This window comes from Helianthus annuus, chromosome 11 (genome assembly GCF_002127325.2).
Source record: "Helianthus annuus cultivar XRQ/B chromosome 11, HanXRQr2.0-SUNRISE, whole genome shotgun sequence".
NCBI lineage: Eukaryota > Viridiplantae > Streptophyta > Magnoliopsida > Asterales > Asteraceae > Helianthus > Helianthus annuus.
In genome coordinates, this window is record NC_035443.2 from 112,183,105 (window position 1) to 112,206,902 (window position 23,798).

Here is a 23,798-nt window from a genome sequence, read left to right on the forward strand (position 1 = left end):
CAGAATCTCAATATCCAGTCTTACAGGTGATTATACTACAATGATATCTGTACATAAATTAGGGAAGCGATAACTGAGGGATCTCAGGTCGATACTTCCGTATGCGCAGAGAGATATCAGTTTCGACTTTGTAGTATGTCCCCTTTAGAGGATCTTTTAGCTACAACAGATGATTATCAATTTTATTGTCTAATTAACTGAGGGCTATAATGCTATGTTTCAAGCATTTGGGGAAAGTATTATCCAAGGACTAGGTCAGAACTTCCATTCAGCAGAAGTCCCGGAATAATACCCCAGACATCATTGAGTATGAAAACCTAGTATATCAGAATACGAGACCTTTCAAACGAGATTTCAGGGGTTACCTATATATCCAAGTAGTGTTCCCCACGAAATAAGCAAGTTTGAATTTAGGTTTATATCCCGAAAAAGTTTACTAAGTGTATAAAAACCTATCGACATATCATCAGTGAGACTGTTTAATGCTATTTAATCATTACAATTCTTTAGCATACTGTAACTGTCTACTGATGTACTATCATTTCCTTTTTTTACACAAAAACTCAATTTTTTGAATTTTATCATGTTTTTGGCTTTTTCAAATTTTCTAATGTTTTTGTATTTTCTGACAATTTTTCTCCCCCTAAAATGCAAAATCATTAAAAGAAATTTGACAACACGATACTGATAGCTTTGTCTCGCCATCCATGTTCTGCTAATCATGCACTGAATTACACTAAAAGCAGTAATTACCCCCATGATTTACAACACATTGATTTTTACAGTTTGAAAACCGTTTTTCAATCTGATGAATGTAATCATGTTTGTTCAGTCGTGAGGGTTTCGGCGTATTCAATCAACACATATTTTTGGTTTTTCAACTTTTAACAAACTCAAACATATTTTTGGTTTTTAATTTTCTAATTTTTAGAGTTTTTGAAATATTGTTAATTTATGTACAGAAAAACATATAAACTCCCTGTTCAACCAAACCAGGGTCCAGCAGCAGCCTCCTCCTCTTGTTGTGCTAGGCTGCTCCAACCTCCAATCTCACAATCTTCAGTATTCTTGAGCACCTGCACATTCAACTAACTCAATTATTTGAACAATTTAGCCCAGGTCTGTTGAACGTTAGGCATTTCAACACAATAATTTTCATTCAATGCTGGAAATTCATTGTCATTTTTCACAAAAACTTTCTCAATTTTAACTTTAACTTTCTCGTCTTTTACCGAATCAACATGTTTCTTAACACTCCATGTTTGACCTTTTGGTGTTCCTCATTTGTAAAAATGTGAATCTTTTTGAGCACTTAGATTTTGAACAACATTTTTAGGTTTCCAAAACTCTTGAGGTTTTGTCATATCAACAGATGTTCTCCAACTTTGTGTTGTTCTGAATCTGGGTGTGTGAGAATTCCAGGTCTGTCTTAAATTGAACCTGTTAGGATTTGATTTCCAATTTTGATTTGAAGCAAACTTATTTGTGTTATACCTCCAAGTTTGGTTCGAATCAAATTTGGTTGACCTTTGTCTCACATTCTCAGATTGTTGTTTCTCAGCATCAATCTTCTTTTGAACAACATCCACAGGTTTTAGATTTGGACACTTGCGTGCAAGATGTCCTTTTTGATCACATTTGAAACATGTTCTCATGGACACATCTTTGACCTGTGGTTGTTGATTTTTCTTTTGTGCCTCAAACTCAGCATTACACTGTCGTCCAATTTTAAGTTCTTTTTCTTTTGCTAAACTATCTCCTTGAACAAAACTCATTTTTTCTTGATAATTTGGCGTCACATTTTTCTTCCAATTTTGTTTCCTTTTATAACCCAACCCAGCCTTCATGTTTTTCTTTTTGACACCCGGTTTCTTATAAAAAGTTTTGTGACCTTTACCAGCAAACTTTGAAATCTCAGATTTTTCAATCTCAACCATTTTGAAAACCTGATCAACCTTTTCTGAAATCACATTCTGAATCGGGAATACAACATCTAAGAACAATTTGTCTGATCCAATCATGGTATAAACCAATCCCTTTGAATCATCATTCAAATTTTTCTCGGATTTTGTGTTTTTCAGATATCCATCATGAAAATTTCCCTCATTTTCATATTGTGATTCAGTTTTACCTGTATCAACCGACTCTTCTTTGAAAACACTTTCAACAACCTTACCTACCACCTCTGAATCACTGATATCATCAGATTTGGTATAAGTCACATCGATGTTATCGGGTAACTGATCAACCATGTTGATTACTTTTTCCACTTTTTCGCCATCATAGAATGTATAATTATTCTCCAACGGTGGTGGAACTTGATGGTATTCAGACCCTATTCCCTTTTTGTTCTTTTCAGACTCTTTCTCATCGGGTGTGATGTTGAAAATACGTTCCAGAATATATGAAGATGAATGATAGCTTTGCAATTTATTGACCAACTTTTCTTTGTCTGCCAATTCTTGTTTAAGCTTAGCAACATCATCAATATATTGGTTTAACACTCTTTGTTTATCTTCAAATCTAACTTTAAGAAATTTAGTGTTTCTTTGACAAGCACACAATCTATCATCTAGACTTTTGACTTTACTTTTTAAAGTTTCATATGCTTCTTTTATAGTATCATATGAAAATTTCATTACATCATATTCTTTTTGCAACTCTTGAATTTTGATGTCTTTTGAAACACATTCGTTGCAATCAGCTGAACACTTTTCTTTTAATTTCTTGTTTTCTGTTTCAAGATCATCACATTTTAATTTCAATTTTTCATTTTCTTGTTTCAAATACTTTTCATTTTCAATCATCTCATGACATTTTTCTTTGAAAATTTTTTCTATTTTACTGAATTCAATGTCTCTGTTGTTGAGTTTTTCATCTTTCTCAATACAAGAACTGCACGTTTCCATGCAATTCTTGCATTGTTGTTCAGCTTCATTATCAATTTTATCAGAAGTATCAATTTGAATAATTACCTCAGTGACTGGCATTGTGGTTTCTTCTGCTTTCTGAATCTGATCTTCCTCAGCCACTTGTGTTTTCTCTTCAACAAGTTCCTCGGCTTTCTCTTCAACCTTCTTCACTTCATTCACCATCTTCTCACTCTCAGTCACAATTTCTTCAACTGTCTTCTTCTTTTTCTTCTCCAGACTAGCAAATATTACCTTCCGAATACCTTCTTCAACCTGCTCTTTGTACCTTGGAATCTCCCTAAGGCCTTTGCACCAAACACTCACAGTAGGTATAGCCGCAACTAATGCATCAAGGTCAACTGTCTTCGAATCAACCGTTGGATTTCCTTGAGGATCAACATAGCATTCTTTATCTTTGCTCCACCTGCCTGCTCGTGTTGCTTCTTTGTAAGCATCATACACATCATCCAATCTCAGACGTGCATGTCTTTCTTAACGAGTAAGTGTTACTTCAGCAGTCATTGCTTTAGTCTTCAAACCTTGAATATCTCGAATTACTCGTGAATATTCTGTGGAGACTGAAGGTTGACAAAATTTGTGCGGACTGCTATGACCCGGATCAATTTCAAACGACCTGGTTCACACAAACATGACTTGGACTTCCAAACAACTTGTCCGACTTCCAAACGGACTGGTTCAAAGTTCAAGTGAGCTGAATCAAATTCAAGCGGAATGACAATCTCTTGCAACCTGAACTGAATTGTTCCTATGAGCGGACCACACAAGCGACACTTATGAGCGAACCTCAACAGCCACAATAAGCGAATCCCTATGAGCGAACCATCCAGGTTCGTTTGAGCGGACCTGAATTTGACGCAAATAACAAACAGAAAAACCTCGATTACTTCTAAAGGACTAAGAATTTGGATCTGAAACTTGGTAGGGTTATAGATCAGGTATATTCGCACAATATATCCAAAATTCAGCTGAATCGGACCGTAAAAACCTTTTCGATTTGACGAAAATCAGTAAAAACCGTGAAAAATATGAAAAAGATGAAGAAGAGATGAAATGCGGATCTGAATCTGATGTAATCCTGTGCGAAATCGTGTGATAGATCAGTGCAATCGAGCTCCTGCTCTGATACCACTAGTAGGACCGGTTTGACTCCGAAACGATTGCGAAACGAACGTATAACGTGCGGAATCCGTACACGAACGCGACCGAACACACGAGACGTAATATAATCTGTGATTCTATTGATCAAATCTGAAAACATACAAGAACCTGAATCACGATGTCACTTTCTCTCTCTAGTTTCTCTCTCTAGCTCTAGAAAGCTCCAAAATGACAAATGTAGCAAAAGTTATAAACTAAACATAAAGCTCCCTATTTATAGTCTAAGGCATTTAATGAGATTTCTCATTATTACAATTATGCCACCTTGCCTTTTGTCTAGTTATCACTAATATAACAACTCATTTTCTTCTGTTTCTCGCTACGGCTCGGATTGACGAAGGCTATAGAGATGAATGTACTAACAAAAGTTATAATGCGTGTCCCTCAACACAAAGGTGACCGAGGTCGTAAATGTTATAATGTGCGTCCCTCGACACCGAAGTGTCCGAGGTCGTAAATGTGCGTCCCTCGACACCGAAGTGACCGAGGTCGTAAATGTGCGTCCCTCGACACCGAAGTGACCGAGGTCGTAAATGTTATAATATGCGTCCCTCGACACCAAAGTGATCGAGGTCGTAAATGTGCGTCCCTCGACAACGAAGTGACCGAGGTCGTCAATGTGCGTCCCTCGACACCGAAGTGACTGAGGTCGTAAATGTGCGTCCCTCGACACCGAAGTGACCGAGGTTGTAAATGTTAAATCACATAGATTTTGAGATATAACATAAAAGAGATTCAATGCAAACGTGGATTATCACGGAACGTAACATAAGACTATTCCAAAGTAAATCGAAGCCCTTTTCAAATTAAGGAAACGTGCTTTGGCCTAATAGATAAATACTCTCATCGAGAAGCGACTAACGATATTTGTCCTTCCAGTTACTACACGTCCTTAATCGATTGGGAAAATCGAAACTTTGGCGAGATTGAAAATCGAAGAGTGGGACTAGTTAACAAGATACGAGTTTCACTTCTAACTTGATAACATCGTACCCTAGTGTGGTTGGTACTTATCATAAGATAAGGGTCCACTAGAATATGAAATGGAAATTTCCTTCAAGATTTGGATATTACTACTAACTTGAGGGTAAATTTCGTGAAAAATACAAAGTATAGCTGAGTGAAAGTCATCACCAAATGTGGGAATCACCTCTATTTTGGTGAATCATTTTGATTGTGTTATAAGAGTGTCTTCAAAGCCTCCAAGTGTGCATTGTGTTAGCCTTAGGAAAGGCCTATACGTTAAAAGACCAAAGAGAATAAATGGAAGCAAATGAGATAGAAAGGAAGTAGTTTTAAAGAACACATAATGAGAAAAGTTCCTAAACTATAGACTAGGTAAAAGCATCCTACTTTTCCTAATTCCCTATAGTTATGCCTCTGATACCAATCTGTCATACCCCAACCAATGGCGGAAACATCAGGATGAGACGAAATAGATGGCAAGAGACATCATAACGCTATTTGTGTCAAGTATTTAATTATTTCATTTTACATTGTTTGAACTAGAAATAGCACAAGTTTGAAATAAATAAAATGCGACAAGTATTCAAGTAAATAAATTTCATTTCATAATAAAGGTTTATTACAAGATTGGAAACAAATTACAACAGGTTTGCAAGTATTAAAATTTAAATGCGTTTCTAGGCAATCCTACTAGATTCCTGATCGGAATGTCGCGCTCCGGTCAAAGATAATATTTATATACCCTAATTACCCTTAACAAATAGCTAGTGGTAGCAAGGGGTCGAACCACGAAGAGTATGTGGTTTGCGAATGGACTTTGAATGAAATGTAGAAAATGTCACTTTTATGAAGCTTGCTATTTTGTTTTTGTATTTTTGTTTGATTGGAAGATGTAAATTATAACTACTAAAAACGAGCAATTGCAACAATGTAAATAAAGGTTTTGACAAGATAGAGAAAACAAGGTTCACACCCGGTTCGGTTATTGCAATCCTAGGGTTCTTACAAGTTTTAGATTTAATTCACTTGAATATGTTATTAACGGATTTCTATCATCAAAGCTTAGGTGCCAATTGTTATCAACGCATACACGGACTACAATGCACTTTGTTACTTCGGACAAGTAAAACCTTTTGAATGACAAGGCATAATTGCACAAACTTATTTTGCAAAGTCAAATTTCATAACTCACTCGACAATTCACAAATATAGTTCAAATGCAAGACAATTGTCAATCAATTCAAATACAAATCAAGTTGTCACAAAACCAAACTAAATCATTGTTCAAACCCTAGACTTACAATAACCTACACCGGGTGAAACCTCCAAGAAATTAGCCGAGCATGATCGAGGAAACTTGATCACCGGATGTTCGAGACTTGAATTGGGTCATCTTGGAGCTTGAAGATGGATGGTTGAATGATTAGGGTTTGGAATGGTTGGTGATGATGAATGGATTGAAAGTGGAAGAATGATTGTGATGGTGATGAACTAGGGTTTTGATTCGGATGAGAATTCGGGTTGTAGGATGGATGGTAGATGGAATAGAGATGAAGTGGTGATGAAAGATAGATGAGATATGGCTCCAAGAATGTCTTTCAAACTCAAAAACATGTGTAACCCCCGAATTGAATGAGTTCCAACCAATAGAAATCGGAATAGACCCTCAATTAGCAAAAATTCGCGTTTTGAAAATCCCTCACCCGTCGCCGACGGGTCTGACCCCGTCGCCGACGGGTCTCCAATTTTTCTCTTTTGGCCGACGGCCTAAATGACTGGATACGGCATTTTTGTGCATACGGGGTTATCTGGAGGGCGTCGCCGACGGCTTGAACCCCGTCGCCGACGGCCCCTAAAAATCAACTTTCCATTTTTCGCTCCATGCACTTCCGGTTGATCCGTAACGCATCCCGGTGCTCCGGTTTTCGACCCGATGACCCGTAAAGCTCCCGAAAAGCTCCTTAAACTCCATCAAACTTGCAAAACACATTCTTGATTAAAAGTAGGCTATTCGAAACTAAAACTTACGTAAAAACGTTAAGTTAAACAATAACAAGCACCGGTTTTCAACCGCGTATCACATCCCCACACTTGTCTTTTGCTTGCCCTCAAGCAAATCTGTTTTTCACTTTCACGTGGGTCAAACAATGAATATACATCCCATTCCCGAGACAAAGGTTAAGGTCTAATGTCATACAAAAGTTCAAACTCTTTACAATATTCAATGTATTCAGCGGTGACGTGCTTTAGATACACAAATGGTTACCCAAGATTAACCCGCCCGTAAAACTAACAAATCATGCATATCCCTCACAATGTGCTCTCCACTCGGCTTAAAGTTTTCTAACATGTATAATGTATTAGCTTTTCAACAATTAATCGCTCAAAACCGATTAGAACACGTACCCGCATAGGCTTGCAACTTAATCATCCTCCACTATTGAACACAAATACTAAGCATAAGTCAAAAGGTCTTTGAGGGGTTGTAACGGGGCTAGGCGAAGGGTAGGAATAGGATATTTTTAAGTGGCTATGGTGATGAAAAATTTGATTTTTATTACAAACCACTAAACTAAACAAGACTACAAATAAACATCAACTATGAGGCAACAACTTCCGCCTTTTATTCAACCAACTACTAGCACATCTTTTTGTGTTTTTCTCAATACTTTTTCATTCTTTTTCGCAACATTTTCTGAAATTTTTTTTTTTAATACAAATGAATCACAACTATACAAACTTAAGATCCTATAATCGAATTTTCATCACACGGGTTTAAAAATAAAAGGCTTATGGTTATGGGCTAAGTGGGTTGTCAAATGAAAGGTTTAGGCTCAAATTGGGCGACTAGGGGACTTGTTTGGGTAAGGATAAATAAATGGTTTAAAGAGAAAAAGGTTTACCTAATGCCTTAATCATTCTCGTGCTTGTATTTGGTCTATAGTCTCAAATGTATCAAAAGTTGCAAGTTCTACAATACGCGACTAATGGCCCACTCAAACAAAGAAACATGTGAATGTGCATCTATGATGTATAAAGGGCTCAAACCTCACGTATAAGGGTATGATATGTGATATGCATACATTGCTAGTTCCTTAGGCGAATTATTCTCAAATAACCACCCGCTAAATACCCGATATGCTTATTAATTTGAACTTGACCATGACAAAAGACCAAATGGTTTGTGACATCCCTCGTTGACTTGGTTACTTGTGCTTTTGAGATTGCTTTGAAAACAAGACATTTTGAAAAATTTTTGAAATTTTCCCCCATCCCCACACTTGAGGTAAACATTGTCCTCAATGTGTAGTATTTAAATGAACGGGTCAAAATCGAAAATTTTTACTACTCCCCCATCCCCACACTTGAGGTAAACATTGTCCTCAATGTGTAAGAACTAGAGTTTTTAAAGCACAAGGGATGTGACACGGCTAACCTCTCCCAAATTTACACCCCGGAAAATAAAATACAATTTACACTCCACTTATTTGCTAACTAAAAATCAAAGATAACAAGAAACGTATGCACCTGGTTTTTCGCTAGTTCCTCGTGTGCTCTTCATCTTTTCAACCAAGCGGTCGTCTCACGAACATAATGTACCTACAAATCTTAACCCTTGTGTAGAAGCATGCTTCTCACAACCATCAAAATTTGTTAGTAACCTAGTTCTACCACTTTTATGAAATTATTACCAAGTCATACATTATTTTACTTTTGATTTTACGTGGAAAATATTTTACAACAACAATAAACCTAACTCACTTTCGTAGGAATCACGACGGCATTTAGCATATGCACGCAAGCCCTTTAAACCTCCCGATAGCTCGGGAGGACGAGTCGGTCTCGTGAGGGTTATATAGGGAACACACCCACAAAGTTCATTTAACTAGGCAATAATTAAATAAAAACAAAAAGAAATAACGGAAAATAATATACAACAACAACAACATAAAACATACCATACCTCTACCGCTAATATCGCTCGTTTGGATCCATGGGAGGGTTGGGTTGGTATGGATAACCAGTGAGGGCCTCGAACATCTCCCTATAGTTATCTAAGGGGCTTTGCTCCCCTTGGGGCGGTGGTTGGTACGGGATTGGAACGAAGCTAGACCCTACCGCTTCGGGCCAATGCGGAGTCGGGTCGGATGGGCCTTGAGGATAGGGAAGATCGGAGTAATTTGTCCACCCCGAGTGCTCGGCGTAGGGGAGGCCGGCTTGGTAGTCTCTATGGTGTCGCTCCTGATCATGCAACACTTTGGCGTTATTAAGCGCCATCTGTTGAGAGACGTACATGGCACTCCAACGGCGGCGGTTCAATTCTTCTTCTTGTTGTCGATGCGCCGCTTCCGCTTCTTCCCATGCCCGCCTTTGGGCTGCTTCATCCTCCTGTTGCTTTGCTAACTGTTCCATGTGTGATCTTTGCATGGCTTGGAACAGTTCTTGCTCTTCCATGAACTTATTCATTCTTTCACGTTGGGCTCCTTGAGCGTCCCAGTATTCTTGCATTGAAGCTCCATAAGACCCTTGCCAAGCTTCTCTCCTTTGATTGTATTCCCGACCTTCTCCTATACACGCGGAGACATTATCATATATCTCCTGTTGCCCCCTATCAAAATTTTTGTAAGAGGGCACACGTCTCCGAGTCACAAAACCTGCCACTTCTGCGTTAATCTCTCTGTGTGGCCGCATGTATCGTTGCCTCGGTCCTTGTGCCCCGGAAGGTTCAGCTTCCTGCTCCTCTTCTTCCTCCATCTCCACATCTTCTTCCTGCACGGGTGGTGCCCCAGAAGTACGAACCTCAAACTTGTTTCCCAAATCATCGGTCACCACATACCTATTTCCCGAAAACTTGACCTCTATCCTCCAATTTTTCTTCATGTAACCCCAAGTAAATTCCTCCACTGGCTTAGAGACCCATAGTGCTTCCGTGGGTAAGCAATTCTGCTGCACAAGCATGGCACTAATGAGGGGTGCATACGGAATAAACCGCCTCTGAGACGACTCCCTGGTAGCCCATGTGTTCATCATGACTATGTGCCTCCACGACAGTGTCGGGGTCCCATACAATAAGGCATGCACCACCCTGCAATCACTTACTCTCACACCCCCACGATCACCAAATCTTGCTAAAATGTTCTCAACCGAGATCCCTTGAAGAATCTTTCCCTCGAGCGACATATGCTTCCGTTTCATGTCACCCCCTGGGTGGGTTGGCAAAATAACATCTATCAATTGCTCCGTATCGTTGATGTTCAAATGATTATCCAAAAAATTCTCAATGGATGGGTAATCATAGGCTTGTACCCCCAAAGAGTCAAACCCAGCAATACGATTCAGAGTTTCGAAAGACATCGTCATGTTTCCTCGAGATGTCTTCCCCCACTAACTTCCATTGCGAAGGGGATTCATTCCTGTTTACAAGCTTCAACGTGGACAACCACTCACATACTTCCGACAAGTAAATCCGGTGAGTATTGTCTTTGCACCAATCCAAAACGCTCTCCCATCCCAACCTCTCAAACATTTGTACAATCCCGATTTTCCGGAATTCTTCTACATTCACGGTCCGTTCACATATCACTCTTGTTGGAACCGACGTGTTCACCCCATTTGTCATCTTCCATTTCCACAACTTAGCTTCCAACTTTCTATCTTGGTAGCTCGACAACTGTTTGTTCTTCTCGTCATCCCAAATTCTGGCATTTTGACTATCCCTGAACTTTGCCCATTCCCAATCTTGTCGGTATAATCTTGCATCATTTTCTGCAACAGTGCTCGGTTGCTCCCACTTCTTCGGTATTAAACCCGAAGAAGACCCAATCCCGGATGATAAAGCTTGACCCGTAGTCTTTTGTCTCTTGCTTCCTGCCATGACTACAATCAAAAACAAGCAAAACATCAATATAGATTCAACCTTCATTAACTCCCAAACTTTGAACATGAAGTGTAACGTTGACAGTTTAATTAACAAGTGTATGCAAAATCGCCTCTTTAAACTTCCAAAGTCGCTCACTTTGTCATAAACTTATCTACCTTTTGTTAATCTTACAATCTCTTATAATTTTAACAAAGGTTAACATCATCTTCATGTTCAATCATGTTCATAACAGTGTAATCACCTCACTATGGTTATGACATACTCAATTCCCATTCAAAACAACTAATCTTACTCAAAATCATGCTAGCATAACATACATTGTCTAAACAACCTACTCTTAAACCAAAAAGTTCAAAATTTCGGAAGAAAAACACTAATATATAATAATCAAGCATGAATTTAAGAAGAATCCATACCTTTGATGTTGTTAGACAAGAAGAACTAAGAAAAGATGGCAAACAAGCAATTTGATGATCACCCTTTCAAAAACCCTAAAGAACACGCCCAGAAATCTTGCACAATAGCAAGAATTGATGAAAACCGTGTTGGGGGTTTTGTACGTCTTGAAGAATTACCCAAGATGGACCCAAAAATCAGTGGATTTGGTGGAGAATTGAGAGAGTTATGGGAGCTTGAAGGTCTAGGGTTCTTGAGGTGAGATGAAGAAAGATGGAGAAGATGAAAGGAATAGGTGAATTTGGAGAGAGAAGATGCAAGGAATTTTTGGTAAAAACTGATGTGGGAATGATATGGGTCGAGTTATAGGGTACAAGTGCACTTGGGTTATGTTTAAATAGGTTTAAGAGTGATTTGAATCGGTTTTAAACGAATGAGGACGAACCAGCGTCGGAACGAAATGGGGAACCCGTCGCCGACGGCTAAGACCCCGTCGCCGATGGGTGGTGAATTTTGGTTCTGGTGCCGACGGGTTAATCATCTGCTTACGGGAAAAACTCATCCGACGGGTTATTAGAGACCCCGTCGCCGACGGCCACCACCCCGTCGCCGACGGGTACAAGGCCTTTTTTTTTTTTTTTTTTTTAAATAGGAGGAAAATTATGAAGTTTTACCAAAGGGACTATGTACATTAAAAATTCCTAAAAATTATTAGAAATGTTTTTGTGATTTTTATAAGTTAAAAATTTTTAAACAAATAATCGTTAACGGCCTTACCACCCCCCAAAAAAAATCGTGTATTGTCCTCAATGCACCAAATCAAGTCTAAAACATACCTTGTATCTTCATGACCCGATTGGAGTGCCCTAACTTCACACAATCAAGAAAGGTTAGTATGAAACGGAAACGATTCACATCCAAATACGCAAACAATTAAATAGGTATACATAACTTTACAAAACGTGTTACCGGCCCTTTTACTTCACCTCATATGTTGGCACGCTTACCAAGAAACATACCAACTCCACATTTGCATCCTTTTTCTCTTCGTTACCATCAAGGAATGGTTTAAGGCGATGACCGTTAACCGTTTGCTTCGACCCGTCCTTTGGGTCCTTGATTGTGACATCTCCGAGTTTCCCGACCCGTGTAATCACATACGGGCCCATCCACTTGCTCTTGAGCTTTCCCGGGAAGTATTTAAGCCTCGAATTGTAGAGCCAAACCTTTTGCCCCACTTCAAACTCCTTTGGCTTCAACTTCACGTCATGTGCCCTTTTCATGTCATCCTTGTACTTTGAGGCACACTCGTACGCTTCTTCCCTAAGCTCCTCCAACTCGCAAAGCTTTAACTTTCGCTCCTTTCCTGCATCGTCATATTTCATGTTAACCTCTTTTATAGCCCACCAAGCACGATGCACAAGCTCAACTGGCAAGTGACAATTTCGCCCATAAACTAAGCGATAAGGAGTGGTTCCAATAGGTGTTTTATGAGCCGTTCTATAAGCCCATAAAGCATCATTCAACTTCGTTGACCAATCCTTTCGGTCGGGTCGAACGGTCTTTTGCAAAATTTCTTTTATTTGCTTATTGGAAACCTCAACTTGACCGCTTGTTTGTGGGTGGTAGGGAGTAGCAATTCGATGGTCAACACCATACCGTTTCAAGAGTTTGCCAAAATTAAAGTTCTTGAAATGAGATCCCCCATCACTAATGATTACCCGGGGAACCCCAAATCGAGAAATTATATTCGTTTGAACAAAATTGCAAACAACGGTGTGGTCATTCGTTTTGGTGGCAATCGCTTCGACCCATTTGGATACATAATCGACCGCCACCAAAATGTATAAATTGCCATGCGAATTAGGGAATGGGCCCATGAAATCGATCCCCCATACATCAAAAATATCTACAATAAGGATCGGTTGCATGGGCATTTCATCCCTTTTTGATATACTCCCTAACTTTTGACACTCAACACAATTTTTAGCGAAATTAAAAGCATCCTTAAAAATAGTCGGCCAATAAAGACAGCTATTGAGCACTTTGTGCCCTGTTTTGTGACCACTAAAATGGCCCCCACAAGCAAATGAATGCAAGTGCATCAAGACGCTAGGAATCTCCTCGTCGGGTATGCATCTTCGAACGACTTGATCCGGACAAATCTTGAATAAGTCCGGTTCTTCCAACGTGTAATACTTGATTTGAGACAGGAAGTGCAACCTCTTCCTTCTATCCCAATGAGCCGGCAAGTCACCTGTAACCAAATAATTGACAATATTAGCATACCATGGTAATATTCCAACTTTTAAAATTTGCTCATCTGGGAACGTCTCATTAATTTCTTCACGGGAAGAATCCTCTACACTTAACCGCGACAAATGGTCCGCGACCACATTCTCACTCCCTTTCTTATCTCGAATCTCTAGGTCAAACTCTTGTAGCAAGAGAACCCATCGGATTAGCCTCGGCTTCGCATCCTTCTTGTCCATGAGATACCTAACTGCAGAATGGTCAGAATAAACAATGACCTTAGTACCCCATATATAAGAACGAAACTTATCCAACGCATATACCACCGCAAGCAGCTCTTTCTCGGTAGTTGTGTAATTCAATTGTGCATCCGAGAGAGTCTTACTTGCGTAGTAAATAGCAACCGGTTTCTTGTCTACCCTTTGACCCAACACGGCCCCCACCGCATAATCACTTGCATCACACATAATTTCGAATGGTAACGACCAATTCGGTGATTGCAAGATTGGGGCCTCAACCAACTTTTGTTTCAATACATTAAAGGCATTTTGACATTCTTGGTTAAATTCAAACGGGTGATCCTTTAGCAATAATTTACAAAGAGGTTTGGTTATATCACTAAATCCTTTTATAAATCTCCTATAAAACCCCGCGTGCCCCAAAAATGATCTAATACCCTTAACATTCGTGGGATAAGGTAAAGTAGAAATAACTTGCACTTTTGCACGATCAACCTCTATCCCACGACTCGACACTACATGCCCCAACACAATCCCTTCTTGAACCATGAAATGGCTCTTTTCCCAACTCAAAACAAGATTTTTCTCAACACATCTTTTCAAAACTTTTTCGAGTTGGTCAAGGCATGTATCAAATGATGACCCAAATATTGAGAAATCATCCATGAAGATTTCCAAAGACTCCCCCACCATATCTGAAAAGATACTCATCATACACCTTTGAAAGGTGGCGGGGGCATTACAAAGTCCAAATGGCATCCGCCTAAATGCGAAAGTACCATATGGACAAGTAAAGGTAGTCTTTGCTTGGTCTTCCGGATGTATAGCAATTTGATTGTATCCGGAATAACCATCCAGAAAACAATAAAATTTTTGTCCGGCCAATTTCTCAACTATTTGGTCAATAAACGGCAAAGGGAAATGGTCTTTGGAAGTTGCGGCATTCAACTTCCTATAGTCAATACAAATACGCCACCCGGTTACCGGCCGAGTGGCGACCTCTTCACCTGCGTTGTTTGTGAGGACTTGAATACCCGCCTTTTTTGGAACTGTTTGTGTCGGGCTCACCCATTGGCTATCCGAGATAGGGTATACAATACCCGCATCTAGCCACTTCAAAACTTCCTTCTTCACTACTTCTCGCATATTCGGATTTAGTCTTCTTTGTGTGTCGCGAGAAGGGTTCATTCCATCTTCCGTGATGATCTTGTGCATCACCACCGAGGGACTAATTCCCTTCAAATCCGCAATGGTCCACCCGATAGCGGCTCTATGGGTGACCAATACCTTCATCAACCTCTCTTCTTGCTCCCCGGTTAAATTGGATGCAATAATGACCGGGAGCGTGCTACCTTCACCCACATAAGCATACTTAAGATGCTTGGGTAGCACCTTCAACACTAATGCCGGAGGTTCTTCCAATGACGGCTTCAACTTCGTGTCTATGCTTTCCGGAAGACTTTCCACTTGATGTGTCCAAGTGGGCCTTCCTTCTTTTGCCGCCATAACCTCCAACTCTTTCATCTCTTCATCCATGCTCCGATTTGTTTCTCCTTGTAACCTGTCAAACATGAAACACTCCTCTATTGTGTTTTCCTCTTCGACACTAGTGTCACATAGAGGTATACACTCGTCAACGATGTCCGCCATATAACATTCATCGCCAACTAGATGATCCGTTAATCCCGAAAAGACATTTAACCGCAACCGACGGTTACCAAAAGTCATGTCGACTGTGCCCGATTTGCAATTAATTTGGGCATTCGATGTTGCCAAAAATGGTCGACCAAGGATCACCGTTGGTTGCTTGGTTCGGTCCAAAGAAACATAATCTAATACAAGAAAGTCCACCGGATAGTAAAAGTCCTCGACCTTGACTATTACATCCGTGACTATCCCACGGGGTAGTTTAGGGGTCAAGTCGGCTAACACCACGGTGGTGTTAGACACTTGAAGTGGACCAAAATCGTATTGGTCATATAAACTACCCGGCAAGATACTCACACTTGCCCCAAGATCCAAAAGTGCCCGCGTCATTTTGAATTCACCCACTTGTATTGAAATAATGGGCGCCCCCGGATCTTGAAGTTTTGGTGGAAGTGCACCCGAAAGAATCGAACTCACATTATCGGTTAAATCAAGTTTTTTAGGAAATTTGTGAGTTCTCTTTTGGGTACATAAATCTTTCAAATATTTAGCATATGAAGGAATTTGTTTGATAGCATCTAAGAGTGGTAAGTTAATTTTAACTTGTTTAAAAATTTCCCACATCTCTTCTTGGTGTGGGCCTCTTTTGTTTACCACTTTCTTAGATGGTCCCAAAAGAGCTTCGGGAAAAGGGGCGGTATTACCCTCCACACCCTTGTCCTTAGCCTTTGGGATGGGAATGGTCGCAACGGGTGTATCTTTGTTAATTTTTAATTCATTTTTATTTTGACCCGTTCGACCGTTATTCTCTTCATCATCACTCGCATCTTCCACCACCCCTTCAACAAACTTGGGTGGTGGTGGCTCAACACCGTTATCTATCACTCGACCACTACGTAAAGAAATTTTGTTTATTGGTACCTCACGTGTGTTTTTCGAGCTCGACCCTTGATGCTTAGGGTTCATCGTGGTGTCGCTTGGAAGTCCTCCTCCACTTCCGCGCATTTGAGCCATCTCTTGAGCAAGTTGCCCTACTTGCTTCTCCAACGCCTTATGGGATTTATCTCGTACCTCAAACTCTTTCTTCATCTCTTGATTTGAATGATTGATAGCATTCATAATAGCATCAAATTTTGAATTTATCGAGTCATCACCTTGAGAGTTTGAAGCACTACTCCCATTTCCGCCTTGGTTGTAACCCCGTTGATAGTTGCTTTCACGACTTTGATGTCCTTGGTTACCCCCTTGATTGTAATTCCTTTGGTAACCCCCTTGGTTACCACCTTGACGATTGTTGTATGAGGACCCACCTTGACCACCTTGATTACCCGATTGGAAATTCGGATTCATTTGATTTGAGGCGTTACCATACCGGAAATTAGGGTGATTTCTCAAACCCGGATGGTAAGTGTTGGAATTCATGTCGTATTGCTTCCGATCCCCATACACTTGATTTACCTCTTCGGTGTAGTCACTCGATCCCGTTGGGCATTGCTTGGTGCTATGTCCAATATCACCACAATCTTCACACACTTCAAATTGAACCGCGTTCACCTCTTTCTTTTTCTTCAATTGAGCTATTTCCCGCTCTAAGGTGGAAATCCTATCCTTGGAATCGAGATCAGGAAGTGATCGGGAAACCGGATGCCTTTTTGCTCTATCGGCCGATTCTTTTTGTTTGGACCGTTTGCTCATCCTCTCCAAAAATTCCCAATCGTCATCCTCATGATTGCTCAAGAGTGTACCATTGCTTGTCGTCTCAAGCCGATTCCAAGTTGCATCATCCAAACCCCGTACGAAACATTTCACCAACTCTCATTTTTCTATTTGGTGATGTGGGCATCTCCTCATGAGTTCTTTGAATCGGGTGAATGCTTCATGTAAAGGCTCACTTGAAAGTTGACGAAATGACCGAATTTCATCTCTAGATCGTCGGTCTTGGCCATGGAATAGTACTCATCCAAAAACGCTTGTTGCATTTGTTCCCAAGTTCGAATACTATTGGCCGGAAGTGTAAAGAACCACTGTTTTGCTTTATCTTTCAATGAAAATTGAAATAGCCGAAGCTTCACTTCCTCTAGTGCGAAATTATGCCCTCCAATAGTATCACAAATAGACGAGAACTCCGTTAAATGGGTGTATGGCTCATCGTTGGACCTCCCGTTGAAATGAGGAAGGATGTTGATATAATGCGGCTTACAATCAAACATCCTCCTTTCGCATACTATTGGAGAGTTGTTCTCGGTCACTATTGGTCGGAAACGGTCGTTTACTCCCCGTGGAGGTTGTTGACGACGTTGTGGCCCATTAACTTCTTGATCGACCGGTCTTCGATTATCCCGTCTTTCATCCCGTCTCTCCTCTCTTCGATTATCTCTCGGGTTACCACCTCCCACAAAACGAGGAATCCGGTTAGGGTTTACATTGTTGTTGTTATTGTTGTTGTTGTAAAACCCTTCATTCCGGTTCCGTTGGTTGTTGTTTTGTGGTTGACGGTTGTTTCCATAACCATTGTTTCTTCCACCCCCGTAGCCATATTCCTCTTCCCCAACATAGTTGGCATTTTGAGACCCAAACTCCTCATCGTCGTACCTTCGAGCATTGTATACGTTTCCCCTATTCAAGTAACCCCAATCTTCATCATCATTGGCTCAATCATCATAATAACCCCCATCGTCCGAATTTTCCGTATGAATGCTCACGTGTTCCGGCGATTGATAACCGGGAACACTATACGGTTCGTCATCGGGGATTGCATTCCTTAAATCATCGATGTTGAAAAGCGGGTCTTCATTCGCGGGATTGCCGCGATCAAGGTTACCTCTACGATCGGAGTTGACATTCCGATCATCAAGGTTGATAGGTAACGATGCTTGTCGGTGAAGAGGTTGTTGTTGAGGTGTTCGTTGGGTGTTGTTGGTGTTTTGGTTTCGGAAAGGTGGAGTGGGTGGTCTTGCATTGGTGTTACCACCCGGTTGCTCTTGAGCGGGATAAAAGGTTCCTCGGGATTGGAATTGATTTGGGTGGAGATTTTGGTTTGGGTTAAATTCTTGGTTGGAATTGTGGTTTGCCATTGAATCGGTTTCAATGGTTGGTGTGAATGGTGGTGTTTGGTTGGTTTGATTAGAAGCAAGAGTTGCTTCTAACCGGCTTGCTAAGTTTCTTCTTGCGAGTCTTTCAATTTCCGGTTCGTAGACTAGAGGTGAAGTCCTCCCGGAATTTCGTGTACGCATGCACTACCTGTAACCTGCACAAGTAACACACCCCGCGTAACAAGGAAAAAGACCAGTACAAAAAGAAAGGAAAACAAATTAAACAGTTAATCACACAAATTCAAACAATATCCAAACACAAAGCGCACGCACTCCCCGGCAACGGCGCCAAAATTTGATCGGAATGTCGCGCTCCGGTCAAAGATAATATTTATATACCCTAATTACCCTTAACAAATAGCTAGTGGTAGCAAGGGGTCGAACCACGAAGAGTATGTGGTTTGCGAATGGACTTTGAATGAAATGTAGAAAATGTCACTTTTATGAAGCTTGCTATTTTGTTTTTGTATTTTTGTTTGATTGGAAGATGTAAATTATAACTACTAAAAACGAGCAATTGCAACAATGTAAATAAAGGTTTTGACAAGATAGAGAAAACAAGGTTCACACCCGGTTCGGTTATTGCAATCCTAGGGTTCTTACAAGTTTTAGATTTAATTCACTTGAATATGTTATTAACGGATTTCTATCATCAAAGCTTAGGTGCCAATTGTTATCAACGCATACACGGACTACAATGCACTTCGTTACTTCGGACAAGTAAAACCTTTTGAATGACAAGGCAAAATTGCACAAACTTATTTTGCAAAGTCAAATTTCATAACTCACTCGACAATTCACAAATATAGTTCAAATGCAAGACAATTGTCAATCAATTCAAATACAAATCAAGTTGTCACAAAACCAAACTAAATCATTGTTCAAACCCTAGACTTACAATAACCTACACCGGGGTGAAACCTCCAAGAAATTAGCCGAGCATGATCGAGGAAACTTGATCACCGGATGTTCGAGACTTGAATTGGGTCATCTTGGAGCTTGAAGATGGATGGTTGAATGATTAGGGTTTGGAATGGTTGGTGATGATGAATGGATTGAAAGTGGAAGAATGATTGTGATGGTGATGAACTAGGGTTTTGATTCGGATGAGAATTCGGGTTGTAGGATGGATGGTAGATGGAATAGAGATGAAGTGGTGATGAAAGATAGATGAGATATGGCTCCAAGAATGTCTTTCAAACTCAAAAACATGTGTAACCCCCGAATTGAATGAGTTCCAACCAATAGAAATCGGAATAGACCCTCAATTAGCAAAAATTCGCGTTTTGAAAATCCCTCACCCGTCGCCGACGGGTCTGACCCCGTCGCCGACGGGTCTCCAATTTTTCTCTTTTGGCCGACGGCCTAAATGACTGGATACGGCATTTTTGTGCATACGGGGTTATCTGGAGGGCGTCGCCGACGGCTTGAACCCCGTCGCCGACGGCCCCTAAAAATCAACTTTCCATTTTTCGCTCCATGCACTTCCGGTTGATCCGTAACGCATCCCGGTGCTCCGGTTTTCGACCCGATGACCCGTAAAGCTCCCGAAAAGCTCCTTAAACTCCATCAAACCTGCAAAACACATTCTTGATTAAAAGTAGGCTATTCGAAACTAAAACTTACGTAAAAACGTTAAGTTAAACAATAACAAGCACCGGTTTTCAACCGCGTATCAATTCCTTGTATCATCACAACCTGCAATACATGTTAAAGCATAGATCAATACAAAAGTATTGGCGAGCATACAAGTTTGAGTATATGTATAAAAATGTCTTTAAACAAATTTTCCATGACAATAACTAATTATAAGCATATGAACTTAAACACGTAGGATTTCAAGTATAACACGTATGATTACAAGTATAACACGTATGAACATATATAGAGATTATTTGCTTAAAAGTTCTAGCATGTTTGTGTGTTTGATTCAAAGAACATGTATTGCATCCCAAAGATAATAAAGCGTAAAAAGGGATCGAGTATGCTCACATTGATTGCGTTTGGAGATTCCTTGAAAGTAACACACGAGTAAGATTGGGAAATCCAAAGTAACGAACGGGATACGATTATTCGAAATGGGTCGAGTCGAGTTCCGTTGTGAATTCCGGCAGCGCCTCTGATCTCCAACGGCTTGCAAGTCGAGGTTTCGGTCACTTGTAGGCTCTTCCGGTCGCCAACTCCGAGTCTCCGGCGAAGGACTTCGAGTCAAAGAAACCAAACCAAATACCACCCACGATACAACGAAGGATGTCGCGAGTTTCGAGTGTCTCCGGCCGCGTTGAGGAATTCCGGCGGGTTCTCCGTGTCTCCGGTGACGACCTTCAGTAACGAGAGCGAGATGTTTCTTCGAGTTGTGTGGATTTCTCAAATCAATATGTCGTTTATATAAGTTTCTAAAACGTGTTTCGGACTCATGATTGAAGCACGATTTATGTTTCCAAAAAGAAAAGATCTTGTATTCGGTTAGTAATAACGTCTGGATTCATGATTGTTTGTTAAGACGGAAACGCGGGATTCGTTGAAATCACCGAACAATTAGCGAGACTAATTTGGAAAGATGGTTGGATGCGAGCTGTGTTTGGCGGCAAAGATAAAGGAGAGGAAATTATAGGTTATTTAAAATTTAAAGGATATAGTGTTAGACAGATATGAATCAAGTGGTGGAGTGGTTAACTTGTTGTGTTCTGAAGCGGGAACTCGGTTCGAGTCCTGGGTCACCCATTTATTTTAATTTAAGGTTTTTAAGTTTCTAAAATTACACAAACAGTCTCTGTGGTTATAACATGTATCTAGTTTTTAGAAGTGCATAAACAGCCCTTGGATTTAACTTGATCTAACAAACCTTGTTATTATTAGTTTAAATAAAAAGGAAAATTTAACTTGGTTAGTCATAATACCTTATTACTTAACTAAGTTAACAGAAGTTGAACTTTTTAAATTATAAACCTTAATTAATAAATAAATAAATGAATAAAAGAATTAATTAAATAAATGAATAAATAATTTAAATAAATATATTTTGGATAAACAAATGATTAATTTTGAATATGTAATTAAACGCAAAATTACGGAGCGTTACACAAGCCGCCAAAGCTAATGGCGATTGAAGACTACAACCGATGGGCAGGAATATCTGATGGTTGGTTGAAAGCATTTGCATACCTGAGTTGGAGGTGTATGAAGAACCGTTACGATATTGGAAGAAAAGATTATGAAAACTTGAATGAAACTGAACAAGAAACATTGGTTGCTGAACAAAAATGTGTAGCCTTGTTACATCAATCTGTTAGAGATGATATTATTTCTTTGATTAGCTACGAAAATTCGAAAGATTTGTGGGCTAAGTTAGAAAAGAAGTGTATTGGAGGAGAAGAGATAGTGAAAAACAAGAAACGTCTGCTGAAAAAGGAGTTTGACTTGTTTGTATGTATGAGGAGTGAAACAGTATTAAAGATGATCGAGCGTTTCTGTCATCTGAAGATAGAACTCGTCAGACATGGGATCACAATTACCAAAGAAGAGATGGTTGAGAAGTTATTGGAATCTTTGCCAGATGAAAAAGATTGGTAGTATTATGGTTTAGTTCTGAAAAACATAAAGGCAATGTCACAAATGACTGTTGACTGGTTGATTGAAAGATTTGAGAGTCATGAACTAGAAATCAAGAAAATGAACAAGGTAAACAACACCCCGTACCAACAAAATGTCGATCTCTACTACAGGGGTAGTATGATTCCGAAAATCACTTCACCGAAAACTGCATTTTCTGCTGAAATATCAAATAACTCAAGAGAAGCAAAGCAGCAGTTCATCACCCAGCAGTGGTTATCATGGAGGTTCTTCTTCATCAGTTTCAGGGAATCAGCAACAGCAAAATGTTCCAAAAAACGTCTTTCAATGCAATATCGCTGTGAACCTGAACAATGCTCAAAACTTCAATGAAGAGACAGAGAAACAACAAATGGTGTTTCTTGCTTCGATCTAAGAATCATATGAAAGCTTGGTCGCCGGGAAAATCAGAAATACAAATCTAACAAAAGAAGATTATGATCAGATTGATCCCGAAGAGATGGAGTTAATCGACACACGCTGGTGCATGGCTAGCGTAATCAGGAGAGCACAACGGTTTATGCAGATAACGGGAAGAAATTCCATCGGAGGGCCTTCGACAAAATTGGGTTTTGACAAATCTAAAGTGATGTGCTTCAAATGCAAACAAAAGGGGCACTTCAAGCTGGAATGCAGAAACTCAGCAGCGGATGAAACAGCTAATCTGTTTCATGACGACTACTATAAGAAAGCTGTTTATCACCGAAATCGCGAAGAGCCGCCCAATATGAAGCAAATCCAGGAGACTCCGAAGGAGAAGTCGAGAGCTTTAGCTATGATTCAAGATGACAAGGTTCGATTGGAGTGAGTTCTTGCCAGAAGATGATGCAATTGGCTTTGCATTCATGGCACAAACTCAACCATACAAAGATACACGAACTGAGGAGCAAAAATACACCTATCGAAAGATGATAGCTCAAAGTATTAAGGATAAAAACTATCGAGCTTGGAAAGAAGCCAAGAAGGCAAACAGATGGGATCCGGATCGTGAATGCTATTTGGATCAAAAAGGCAACATAATTGCGGAACGATCATTACTCATACTCAAAACTCTCATAGAATCCTTGAAGCAAGAAGATGAGCAAAGAGAGAGAGATGCTGCAAAGAAAGTTGAAGAGGAAGAGCTAAAGTCAAGAAAAGTCGACAATGGGATCATTGATACAACAAAAGAAATGACAGTAGGAAACCTGACAAAGATAGCTGACAAAGTGCTTATGGCAAAGGAACTAGAGGTAGATTCCAAATCTGCATCTGAGTCAACAAGCAAGGTCAGTAATAGTGGTTCAAACAATGAATCAGGTAAGACTGATGGGGCTAAAAGGGCGAGAACGATGCTTGCTGATTCCAAGTTACCGATCACAGTAAAAAAGACGAAACATTTGAGAGTTTGCAGAGCCGTTTCAACGTTTTTGAGGCCCTAAGCAAACTACAAAGGTGGGGCCCTTTGAATGGGTATAAAGAAAACATCGGTTCTGCTTTCTTCCTTCTAAGTCTTAGTCGCAAGCACAATATCAAAATTCAAAGATTCAAAGTACTAGTTAGGAATTTAGGGAGAAAAATGATTAAGCGAATCGCAATATACAGATATTACAATAAAAAATAGCCATAAACCAATCGGAAT

General features: G+C 40.0%; 1 protein-coding gene across 1 annotated transcript; it reads right to left on the minus strand.

Moving 5' to 3' along the window:
- Nucleotides 1-983: 983 nt before the first annotated feature.
- LOC118484053 lies at nucleotides 984-16,592 on the minus strand. The gene is made up of 10 exons (XM_035979941.1): nucleotides 16,469-16,592; nucleotides 15,947-16,051; nucleotides 13,457-15,019; nucleotides 12,354-12,952; nucleotides 12,171-12,204; nucleotides 10,506-10,925; nucleotides 9,463-10,357; nucleotides 2,976-3,336; nucleotides 2,846-2,932; nucleotides 984-1,076 (listed from the first exon to the last, which is right to left on the minus strand). The coding sequence occupies exons 1-10, from the start codon at nucleotides 16,590-16,592 to the stop codon at nucleotides 984-986; spliced, it is 4,281 nt and encodes a 1,426-aa protein (XP_035835834.1).
- Nucleotides 16,593-23,798: the final 7,206 nt, after the last annotated feature.

What these genes read in the sequence shown, in the direction of transcription:
- LOC118484053 (XM_035979941.1), bottom strand. Translation starts at nt 16,592, where the DNA reads ATGAATGCTATCAATCATTCAAATCAAGAGATGAAGAAAGAGTTTGAG. An exon ending in AGGATGCAAATGTGGAGTTG is followed by an intron (nt 12,205 to 12,353) that starts GTATGTTTCTTG and finishes GATTGTGTGAAG; the next exon opens with TTAGGGCACTCCAATCGGGT. An exon ending in TCGGGTCATGAAGATACAAG is followed by an intron (nt 10,926 to 12,170) that starts GTATGTTTTAGA and finishes TAGTCATGGCAG; the next exon opens with GAAGCAAGAGACAAAAGACT.